Source organism: Homarus americanus, unplaced genomic scaffold (genome assembly GCF_018991925.1).
Source record: "Homarus americanus isolate GMGI-L3 unplaced genomic scaffold, GMGI_Hamer_2.0 scaffold28, whole genome shotgun sequence".
In the NCBI taxonomy this organism is placed as follows: domain Eukaryota; kingdom Metazoa; phylum Arthropoda; class Malacostraca; order Decapoda; family Nephropidae; genus Homarus; species Homarus americanus.
In genome coordinates, this window is record NW_024742238.1 from 8,985,168 (window position 1) to 8,997,642 (window position 12,475).

Genomic DNA, 12,475 nt, shown 5'->3' on the forward strand with positions numbered 1-12,475 from the left:
TTACCTACCTCCCTCCCTATACCTACCTCCCTACCTATACCTACCTCCTTACCTCCCTACCTCCTTCCCTACCATAACCCTTTCCCTACCATAACCCCTTCCCTCCCTCCCCCGTTCCCTACCACCCTACCTACCTACTTCCCTCCACCACCCCTTCAGCAGGTCCATTGCCCCTCCAGCACCCCTCCTACAGATCCAGCGCCGCCCCGTCAAGAATAATAGCTCCCTGGACACTACCTGGCCGTAATTGAGGCTTAAACTAACCTAATTATTAACACCCACCTTTTTAAGAGCATCATTAATAAGAACTAATTTATAAGTCTTTTCTCTCTTCCAGATTTTAATTAAGTAGATAAAAATATAATCCAGATTTTCCTTTTATATTTCAGGTTAATGTTACTACATGTGTACTGATTATGTTTAATATACAACAGGTGGGATCTGGTAGAGTTAATTGTGTGTGTGTGTGTGTGTGTGTGTGTGTGTGTGTGTGTGTGTGTGATGTTCGTTGTGTAGCGTAACACTAACCCATAACTGGCCAGCAGCGTCACACTAGTTCGTAACGGTGGGTAATAACGTCACACTAGCCCATAACAAGGGCAAATAACGTTACGCTAACTCCAAACATTGCCAGCAGCGTCACACTATTAGCTCGGAACAGTAACCAGCAGAGTCACACTAAACAAAGGGTCACACTACCCCTCACCCAACACCAGGTAGCCCACAACAGCCTTCACACTCTCCCGCAACAATGACCACCAGCTGTTCCCCCTACGAGTGATTCCTTCCTCAATGACCACCAGCTGTTCCCCCTACGAGTGATTCCTTCCTCAGGTGTATTGAGCATTTAAAGCCTGGATGTGTTGCCGTGCCTGAGCTATGGCCCGTCCCCTCCGTTCACTCCCCCTGAAGATAAACACACTAAGGTCCTCCTCCACAAGGGTTCACTGGGACAAAATAAGAACTTCCTTCCATCTGTCATCCCCTCACCTATCATACCCTCACCTGTCATCCCCTCACCTGTCATCCCCTCATCTATCATCCCCTCACCTATCATACCCTCACCTGTCATCCCCTCATCTATCATACCCTCACCTGTCATACCCTCACCTGTCATCCCCTCACCTGTCATGCTGTCATAAACAACAAGGTCCTCCCCCACAGTCGTTCACCAAAACTATCAGACGGACGTGGTGCCCGAGTACGTGATCCGGGGTAACTCAGCCATCCTCAAGTGTAACATCCCCTCCTTCGTCGCCGACTTCGTCAGCGTACAGTCCTGGGTCACCGATCAAGGCCAGACTTATTATCCCTCTGACGATTATGGTAATATTAACCAGACGTGTGTGTGAGGGGGTGACTGACTAACAAACTATCACTTTTGTTTTGTCTTTCAGATCTGACATAACTTTAAATCATACAGTAATATATTATTCTACTTTATTTCAGGTCACGTGATTAATACAGTTTCATACAGTAGTTTATGTATTACATTTCTAAAAGATAAAATAAATAATTCACAATATATATTTCTTTTATAGGTACAATTCACTAACTTTAATTTTCAGGTAATTCTCAGGTATTTTCCTTTAATTTTCAGGTAATACAAACTGACTCCTGAGTTATGTCGCAGCTTCGTCATCTCTTTGTGTTTACTTTTGCAGGAGAAAATATTAAAACTTGCTCACTACTTGCTTGACTTTGCTCACTTATTTAATTACCCGTGTGTGTGTGTGTGTGTGTGTGTGTGTGTGTGTGTGTGTGTGTGTGTGTGTGTGTGTGTGTGTGTGTGTGTGTGTGTGTGTGTGTGTGTGTGTGTGTGTGTGTGTGTGTGTGTGTGTGTGTGTGTGTGTGTGTGTGTGTGTGTGTGTTTTAGGTTATCGAGTCTAAAATGGTTATCGTATCATCTTTTTTAAGCATGGAATATAAACTTTTAAACACACACACACACACACACACACACACTGTATCTAGACTGACCTCTTAAAGCCTATGTGTTGGGCAGTAGTAAGACCTTGGTTATCTCTCTCTCTCTTCGGCGTTTGATCCTGTGAATGGTGCTCTGCGTCTGATTGTCACTGCCGCTGGAGGTCCATCAGAGTGATTGTCTCGTTTCAATCCGAGGCTTACCTTGTGATGGGTACTTGGCCCTTCTCCCTACCAGTTAGTTTAATCTTAGATAGTTGGGATAGTTATCTGATGGGCAATTTAACTAACTTCTGATGGGTACTTGGTCTCCTTCCCTGCCGGATATAGCTTATCTGATGGGCACCTGACTTAAAACTTCTGATGGGTATACTTGGTCTCTCCCCCCTTACCTGGTAGCTTACTCTCTGATGGTTAGGGTTAGTTATCTGATGGGCATTTTAACTTTACCTGAGGAGCGGTGCCATTTGGTTGGGGTTAGTTTATCTGATGGGCAGTTTAACTTTACCTGAGGGGCGGTGCCATTTGTCCTTCTCTTATGGGCAGTTAGTTCCCTCCTGATAGCTCCTCAAGTCCTTTGTGACGGGAACCTGTACGCCTGGTGGGTCATTCGTCACTCAGATCGATGGAGATTCTTGGGGGATACAGTGATGGTGTCTGTCTGTCTGTCTGTCTGTCTGTTTGTCTGTCTGTCTGTCTGTTTCTCTGTCTGTCTGTTTGTCTCTGTCTGTCTGTTGTCTCGTATCATTAACAGTTTAGGGTTCAATTTTGGTTTTGATCGATGTGGTTATCTGATTGGTATTTACATCATCAATCATTCAACTGACGCATCTGATTGGTCATTATGGTTATCTGATTGATATTTAGGTCATCAACCACACAACTGGCGCATCTGATTGGTCATTGTGGTTATGTGATTGATATATACGTCATCAGCTATACAACTGACGTATCTGATTGTTTATTGTGGTTTTCTGATTGGTATCTGGACCTCCTCCCTGCTCCTCCCCCCCTACAGTGGTTCCTCAACAGTACCTGATTGACGTAAGTTTGGAGAACGTGATCCGGGGTAACTCAGCCATCCTCAAGTGTAACATCCCCTCCTTCGTCGCCGACTTCGTCAGCGTACAGGCCTGGGTGACGAACCAAGGCGATATGTACTACCCTTCCCAGAATTACGGTAATAATGGCCGCTTCCTCTGAGGGCCTCGCGGGACTTTCATTGTGGGCTTCCCTCCCTCCCCCTCCTTCCCCCCCCTCCCCCCTCCCATGGGTTATACAGTATGCCGCAGGGGAGAGGGGGGACAACTTCAGAATGTTCCCTACCTTCTCCAGGGGTGTGGGGGAGGGGGCGGGGGAGTTGTTCTTTAATGTTGCTCTAAAAGGGAAATTTCTCTTCTTTCTTTGCAGGGGAAATATCGTTGTTTACTTATTCCTACGGGGAAAATTCTCTCGTAGTGCCGAACTTCTTGGGAAATTTCTCTCGTAAAAATCCTTCTCTTACAACAAAATTTACGGCAATTTTTAATATATATATTTTTAAACTAATGGTTTATTGTTTTTTACAGGAATATATTATCTGATTATTTTACAACAGTATTAATAAAAAACTTCATTTACAGGGATAACTTAGTAATAATTATTTTTTATTTACTCTCCTACAGGATATAATTAATCACGTGTCATATATTTTTTTTTAATGTTCACAGAGCCTCGTTAATTAAGGTGACCGTCTCTTTAATTTTCCAGGTGCTTGAGTGTTCCTTAATGAACTTATTTTGTCTCCCAGGAATATTTAACACTAAATATTTTCATCCTGGGGTAAAAAAAAAAAAATGGTCTCGTGTGTGTAGGATTTATTTTGAAGTCTTGAGGATTTTGTTTTATTTTGTTTTGTTTGTTTGTTTGTTTGTGTGTGAAGTTTGTGGTGTTTGTTATTTATGTGTTCTGTTTTATTTTGACCGAGTGTGACTGTCTCTCTCTCTCTACAACTGACTGTGAGTGACTGTCTCTCGTTAACTGACTGTATCTCCAGTGATTGTGTGAGTGTGACTGGCTCTCCATGCAGTTCACCAACCCATAGCTAACATTCCCACCACCTGGTCACCATTCCCACCACCCCACAACCTGGTCACCATTCCCACTACTTGTCCAACATTCCCACCACCTGGTCACCATTTCCACCACCTGGTCACCATCCCTGGCCAACATTTCAGTGGTGCACCAGGAGTACATGACAGACGTAAGCTTGGAGTACGTGATCCGGGGTAACTCAGCCATCCTCAAGTGTAACATCCCCTCCTTCGTCGCCGACTTCGTCAGCGTACAGTCCTGGGTCACCGATCAAGGCCAGACTTATTATCCCTCTGACGATTATGGTAATATTAACCAGACGTGTGTGTGAGGGGTGACTGACTAACAAACTTTATTACTTTTGTTTTGTCTTTCAGATCTGACATAACTTTAAATCATACAGTAATATATTCTGGTTTATTTCAGGTCACGTGATTAATACAGTTTCATACAGTAGTTTATTTCTCTGTTTTTTCCAGGTTTAAATGATGATTATTTTTTTCACAGGCGTAATCGTCTATTCTTTCTCTCTTGTGCTTAAATTAATATTCGTTTTGGTCAGGACGGGGAAACTTTTTGTTTTTAAGGGAAATAATTAAGCGGGAGGGAGGAGAGCGGGAGGATATCAAGTGTGTGTGACGGTAAACACGGTAATGTGATGGTAGATAATTGTGAGTGACTTGTAAATAATGGTGTGTGACGGTAAACAATGGTGTGTGACGGTAAGAAATGGTGTGTGACGGTAAACAAGTTAATGTGGCGGTAGATAATTGTGAGTGACTTGTAAATAATGGTGTGTGACGGTAAACAATGGTGTGTGACGGTAAACAAGGTAATGTGACGGTAGATAATTGTGGGTGATTTGTAAACAATGGTGTGTGACGGTAAACAATGGTGTGTGACGGTAAACAAGGTAATGTGACGGTAGATAATTGTGGGTGACTTGTAAACAATGGTGTGTGACGGTAAACAAGGTAATGTGACGGCAAACAATGGTGTGTGACGGTAAACAATGGTGTGTGACGGTAAACAATGGTGTGTGACGGTAAACAATGGTGTGGTGTCGCACCTTCCCTCAATCACCACCACCTCCTCCTGAGGCTATCTCTTCTCCATCATCAATACTCTCACCCTCTCCACCACTCCTCCACCACCATGGCCCATGTCACTCCTCCACCACCTTGGCCCATGTCACTCCTCCACCTTCACTAACACATCACACATCACACTGCTCCAGAACCACTATCACTACCATCACCTCGCTTCTACCTCTCCAATTACCCACACAACTGCTACCACCTTACTACCACTCACTGACTGGCGTATGGTTGACAGTGGTTCACCAGGACTACCAGACGGACGTATACCACGAGTACGTCATCAGGGGCAACTCGGCCATCTTCAAGTGTAACGTGCCCTCCTTCGTCGCCGACTTCGTCAGCGTTCAGTCGTGGATCAGCGACCATGGCGACTCTTACATCCTGAACGATCATTATGGTAACTCGCCCTAGGAGACTGAGCTGCTGTGTCTCATGTTCTTCCTCCCACCCACCCAGGGGCCTCGCCAGCCTCATGTGTGGGAGGTTTTACAGGGACGATAAGGCGAAGATTTTTCCCAATACTTTTTTAACCTAACCTAACCCAACCCATCTTCACCTTACCTTAATTTATCTTTCAGGTGTTGAATTACTAATGATAAACAGTCTCTTATCTATTCCAGAAAGATAATGAATATTTCTGACTCTGATTATTAAGACTTTTTCCCCCATGCCTACACCGTCGTTGTTATTATTATTATTATTATTATTATTATTATTATTATTATTATTATTATTCATGTCGTCTACTTTATTGGGTTACGTTGCTATAGTGAAGAAAATCCTCTAGAATAATTGTCTGAGAAGGTAATTTGAAACGACCTGACCTTGCGCATGTTCCTACAGTATGTAAACCTGATCTCGTGGTGAGGCGTGGTTATGATCAGTGTACGTGGTTGTAACCCATGTACGTGGCCGTAATTGCCGTGATCGTTGTACGTGACCGTGATCAATGTACTACGTGGTTGCAAATAGACCGTGTTATTACCGGCGCACCGTTAATACCACTGGACGTGTCCGTGTTATCACTGTCGTACCGTGTCCGTGTAGGCTCGTGTCCGTGGGATCATTAATTATTTAGCTTTTTTGGGCTTAATAACTCACTCACCATTCATCCTTCACAAGTCTTCTTTCCCTTCTAAGGACACTACTTGGTGATTTACTGGCTCATGGTGACTAAATTGGTACTTGGTGATTTCATTGGAACTAGACTACTTGGAAATTTCATTGGTATTTGGTGATTTCATTGGTAAAAATTATTTCATTGGTATTTGGTGATTTCATTGGTACTTGGTGACTCATTGGTACTTGGTGATTTTATTGGTACTTGGTGTTTGTACTAGGGAGTTTATCTGTAGGCGCCTGCAGTAAGTGTTCTTGGTGATTCCTGGTGACTCGAGTCTTCCTCTGCTGGCAAATAATCTTGATGAGTCTCACCTTGTGACTCATAATTTTCACCTAGTAGTAAATGTTCTCTGTGACTCCTGGTGACTAAACTTTCTCTCCGTGACTCCTGGTGACTAAACTTTCACTCCGTGACTCATTAGTGACTTTCTCCACTGGTGAATATTATGAATGACTCAAAACTTTCCTATGTTATAAATGGAATATAGTCTTAGTAAACCAAAGTTTCACCAAGGTATAAGTATTTTGACTCAGAACTTTCACCAAGGTATAAATAATTTGACTCAGAACTTTCACCTAGGTATAAATAATTTGACTCAGAACTTTCACCTAGGTATAAATATTTTGACTCGGAACTTTCACCAAGGTATAAATATTTTGACTCAGAGCTTTCACCAAGGTATAAATATTTTGGCTCAGAGCTTTCACCCAGTGGTTAATCTTCTCCTTGACTGGCGACTCTCTCCAGTGGTGCCTCAGCTGTACCGCGCGGAGGTGCTGACGGAGTACGTGATCCGGGGTAACTCTGCCATCCTCAAGTGTAGCATCCCCTCCTTCGTCGCCGACTTCGTCAGCGTACAGTCCTGGGTGGCTGATGACGGCACCAGCATTTACCCTTCACAGAACTATGGTAATGCTGAGGCCCAGGGGAGTGGCACTTAATCCTGTAGGAGTGGCACTTAATCCTATGATGAATGGCACTAATCCTGTGAGACGTTCCACTTAATCCTATGGGGAGTGGCACTTAATCCTGTAGAAGTGGCACTTAATCCTATGATGAGTGACACTTAATCCCGTAGGAGTGGCACTTAATCCTATAGAGTGGCACTGAATCCTATAGGGAGTAGGTGAAGCGTTAAGGGTCACTATCACAGCCTCGTTGCCAGGTTTCTAATGCTGGGTTTCTGTTCTCTTTCAGGGATGTATCAAATGTTTTTTATTACTATTTACTGATGGTTTCTGATATCTGGTCTCTTTCTTTTTCAGGTTTATGTTAAAATGTGCAATGTGGTTTCTGTGGTTTCTAAAGATTTTTTTTCAGAGGTATTTATATATTTCAAGGTTTAATATATCCTGTATGGTATCTAATGGTCTTTATACGGTTTCTTTCTTTCTTTCTTTCAGAGTTGTGTGTTATTTAAGGTTTCTAACGACTGTTTTCTGTTTACAGGGCTATATTTTATGTTACGTTCATGTTAAGAAATAATCAAGAGTATTTGGTTTCTAAGGTTTCAAGCGTCTGGTTTCTGTTCTTTCATTATATCCTGGTTTCTAATTCCGGTTTCTATCTTATTTCAGGTATTTTTTGGTATATATTGATATTCGAAAACTTGTTCTCAGATAGGCCCTTTGTCCCCATGGTTTCTAATTCAGGTTTAAGTCGTGTTATCAATTAATATTCCACATTTTTACCCCTTGAGTGTGACGGAAGGATTTTGTAGTGCGATTGAGGGTTTTTTTGTAGTGTGTCGGAGGGTTTTGTAGTGTGATGGAAGGTTTTGTAGTGCGACAGAGGGTTTTGTAGTGTGATTGGGGGTTTTTGTAGTGTGATTGGGGGTTTTTGTAGTGTGATTGGGGTTTTTTGTAGTGTGTCGGAGGGTTTTGTAGTGTGATGGAAGGTTTTGTAGTGTGGCGGAGGGTTTTTGTAGTGCGATTGAGGGGTTTTGTAGTGTGACGGAGGGATTTTGTAGTGTGATTGAGGGGTTTTGTAGTGTGACCTGTGGTGTAATGGTCAGCATGCTCGCCCCACAAGCGATCGGACCCGTGTTCGATCCCCGGGCAGGGTGAAACTATGGGCAAGTTTCTTTACGCCATTTGCCTCTGTCTACCCAGCAGTAATTGGGAACCTGGATGTTAATCAATTTGCGGATCGTGTTCCGGGGTAATGGTTAGCCAGTGCAGTTGGCGAGTTGTCCGGTCTTTTCGGACTGTTCCTTGACACTGGGTCAAGCATCTCGTTAACTCAGGGTGTGGTTGTTGTGTTGGCGACAGCTTCTACACCTTAAACAAATTCACACCTAGGTGACCCTTGGGCCGGCCCTCGTACATGAGGGGCAGCCATTATATTGTAGTGTGACGGAAGCAGGTGTGTGTGTGTGTGTGTGTGAGAGAGAGGGAAGTATAGCAGACATACCTTGATTACTAAGTACTCTCTGGGTGTACTCAGTGGTGGCTCAGACGTACCAGTCGGAGGCAGACAACGAGTACGTGATCCGGGGTAACTCAGCCATCATCAAGTGTGAGATCCCCTCCTACATCGCCGACTTCGTCAGTGTACAGTCGTGGATAGACTCCGAGGGCCAGGTCTACTACCCCTCTGATCGTTATGGTAATTAGTAACACCCCGCCGCCGCCACTGACTGATGCTCCTCTCTTTACCTTTCCAGGGTTAATGTGATTCATATATGGTGTGTCTATTTGTTCACCCTTTTAGGAGGTCGTCGGCTGCTGAAATATTAGGAGCCTTAGGCCTTTTTTTTAACCCATTCTTCTTTCTTTTTTATTGTTTACAGGTTCCTTTGTTTAGCTATTATTCCTTGCTTTCTTCCTTTCTTTTTTATTCATCCATATATATTTAAGTGTTAGTTCAGTGGTGTGTGATAACTGTAGGCTGGGGGGTCAGTACTCACTTGTGGTTCTGCCTGTCAGTGGTGCATCAGTCCTACCATCTGGAGGCCCACAATCAGAACGTGATCCGGGGTAACTCTGCCATCATCAAGTGTGAGATCCCCTCCTTCGTGGCCGACTTCGTCAGCGTACAGGCCTGGGTGGACTCTGAAGGCCAGGTCTACTACCCTTCCTCTCATAGTTATGGTAAAACAAGCCCTCACCATCATCCCCTCTTACCTTATACCTGACACCTTATCTTTCAACACTTCTAACTCTTACTCTCTCATATCTCCCACTGTGGTCCTTCAGGCAGTCTCTCAGTCCCGCCTCTACACTCTCACTCTTCTCAGGTCCTCGTGTTCCCAGGACCCGTCTTGTGCCTCAACCTTCCGCTAATACTGACGTGATTCTCTCTCCAGGCATCATTACCTGTGTTTAATACTTTTGTCTTTTCAGGGTTAATGAATTTGACTTATTTTTTCAGGATTATGGTTGTTGGTGTTATTGTCTTTCATCTCTTCTATTTAACTTTGTCTCTATGGTCGTATTGTCTCTTAGTTACAGCACAGTCATCTCTTCCTCACACCAGAGTCTCTCACTGTCTCTCGTGTGTGTGTGTGTTAGTGTCTCACGTATAACCTTCTCCCCGGCATGGTCAGTGGTGCCTCAGTCCTACCAGATAGAGGCAGACAACGAGCACGTGATCCTGGGTAACTCTGCCATCATCAAGTGTGAGATCCCCTCCTTCGTGGCCGACTTCGTCAGCGTACAGGCCTGGGTGGACTCTGAGGGCCGGGTCTACTACCCTTCCTCTCATAATTATGGTAAACTAGTCCTCGCCATCAGCCCCTCACAGCTCACACCTTCTCTCCCTGCACTGACGATACTCATGTGATATTTCTCGCTTTCAGGTGATATAAACGCCCTCTAGGGATACATGTACTTACTGTTATTAATATGAATTCTTCTCTAGCAGGTGAAAAAAAAATTATATATTCGATTTATTCTTATATCGTGATTTTATTCCTCTTGTCTTACTCTATAGGTGACCCCCGTGACGTGTAGTTTCTTTACAGCTTATTAAATGTGTCACCACTAACCTCCATGACACATGTGTTGATCTGTAACTATGTGTCTCTTACCGAAAGACATTTTTTTTTCACAAAGTACCTGAAGCCATAATAAGTCTCCTCCATCGTGTTACTTATGGAGATTATTAAAGTGTGATGACAGTATAATGATAGCGGGTGTTGGTGTGTGAGTCTCTCGTTATGCCCACTATGTGTCTCGGCCACAACGTGTGTGTAGTTCCCTCACCGGGGCTCGAACCCAGTACACCAAAGCGCCCGTTACCAGGCATCAACATTACGTATCGTCTGTGTTTGTTAACGTGTGTGGTGTTGTACAGTGATCTCCCAGTCGTATCTGCTGGAGGCCGAGTCGGAGAACGTGATCCGAGGCAACTCCGCCATCCTCAAGTGCAAAATTCCCTCCTTCGTGGCCGACTTCGTGAGTGTGCAGGCCTGGGTGGACTCTGAGGGCCACAACTACTACCCGAGCAGCAACTACGGTAACTCACCACCACCAGGAGGGGGGGTGGGGGGAGGGGGTAGAGATTGAGGCTACACTTTGATGGGAGGTTGAGGGGGCTATACCCTTTGGAGGGGGAGGGGGGAGGGAAGGGGAGAGGGGGGTTCTCTTTGATGGAGTGTTATCGGGTGGTCGGTGGTGGTGGTGGTCGCTGGCATTAATGAAGCTCTCCGTTTATTTACAGATAACATTAACATTAATTTCCTTTACAGTCAACAGTAATACCATGTTTAATGTGTTTATTTTCCAGGAATTTAGATGTGTTTTTTTTCTCACTTGATTGAATTATTATCCTCCTCCTCACTATTGTTATGTTTATATATATATCAGTTAATGACTGTTTGTATCTTGGTTATTATTCCCCTCATAGTTATCACCATGTCTATACACGTGTTTATGCTGCCTCGTCTCTTGTCTGTCTGTGTCGACTAAGTGTTCCTCAAAGTAACGGTTTAAGTTTCCCCCGGCGGTTTATGGTTTATGCTAATGACGGTGTTTGTGGCGGTAAAACCTCTTGTTGGTTTACCTCAGTGGCTAGTGGCTGAGGTGACTGGCCAGGTGTGTGTTGGACAGGTGTGTGTTGGACAGGTGTAGTGTGAAGACATTTGGGTGTGTTTGGCCGTACACACCTGAGGTAGTTGGTGGGTGTGTTGTGTTGTGTTTATGATGTGCTGTTGTCCTTGGGTGTACTCAGGTGTACTAGGTTGGTGAAGGTACTCTGGTCTCTAGGTGTACTCGGATGTACTCAGTAATGCAGGAAGGAAACATTTCGTGGGTATATCTCAGTGGTCGGCCATCTCGTGTACTGGTATGTTAAGACGTACTCTGGTTCTACTCAATGGTATGATTAGACGTACTCTATACTTAATGGTATGTTAAGAGTGGGGAGTACTGTGTTCGCTGGCGTACTCTGGTTTTACTCAATGGTATGTTAAGACGTACTCTGGATTTACTTTATGGTTGTGTTGACTGACGTACTCTGTGGTTGTACTCAGTGGTGACCCAGAACTACCAGACGGAGGCGGAGAACGAGTACGTGATCCGGGGTAACTCAGTGGTGGTCAAGTGCAAGATTCCCTCCTTCATCGCCGACTTCGTCACTGTACAGTCATGGACAGACTCTGAGGGCCACTCTTATTACCCCTCCAGTCAATATGGTAATGATCCCAACACACACACACACACCATACAGACACTCAGACACACGCAGACACATAAGGCGCTCGTAGACAGGCAGACACAAACAGGCACACATAGATACACTCAGATACATGGACACAGACAGATACATTCAGACACAGGCAGGCACACGTAAACTCAAATAGACACTCGCAGACGGACAAACACATTCATTCTCTCTCTCTCTCTCACTCTCTCTCTCTCACTCTCTCTTTGCTTTCAGAAATACAAGTAATTAAGATTTTCTCCTTTCAGACAGTGTTTAGTTATATTGTTTTGTTTCAGGGTGAATAATGGTATTAAGCTTTCTGTTTCTCCAGGTGATAGACAGACAACGTTACCTGATTGGTCAATGGTGTTACCTGTGCTGTATACCCACGTGTGTAATTGGTACTGATATTTTCTGATGACATTGTGTGAATTTGAATCTTACGTCCAGTCAGTTATTATTATTATTATTATTATTATTATTATTATTATTATTATTATTATTATTATTATTATTATTATTATTATTATTATTGCTGGTCTTGTTGCTGTTGCTATTATTGTTTTTATTATTATAACTTCGTGAGTATGTCGTTTTTTATTTTTTT

At 43.8% G+C, this 12,475-nt stretch overlaps 1 protein-coding gene across 50 annotated transcripts in view; it reads left to right on the forward strand.

Moving 5' to 3' along the window:
- The window catches only part of LOC121876609 (Down syndrome cell adhesion molecule-like protein Dscam2), a 254,991-nt gene that overhangs the window by 16,806 nt on the left and 225,710 nt on the right, over nucleotides 1-12,475 (forward strand). For 47 of the 50 annotated variants that reach the window (XM_042381849.1, XM_042381861.1, XM_042381832.1 and 44 more), the window contains exon 3: nucleotides 4,143-4,304. The exons of the other annotated variants lie outside the window; for them this stretch is intronic. In XM_042381849.1, the coding sequence (XP_042237783.1) occupies nucleotides 4,160-4,304 (145 nt within the window). In that variant the 5' untranslated portion in view covers nucleotides 4,143-4,159. The remainder of the gene's footprint in view (nucleotides 1-4,142; nucleotides 4,305-12,475) is intronic. 50 annotated transcript variants of the gene reach the window in all.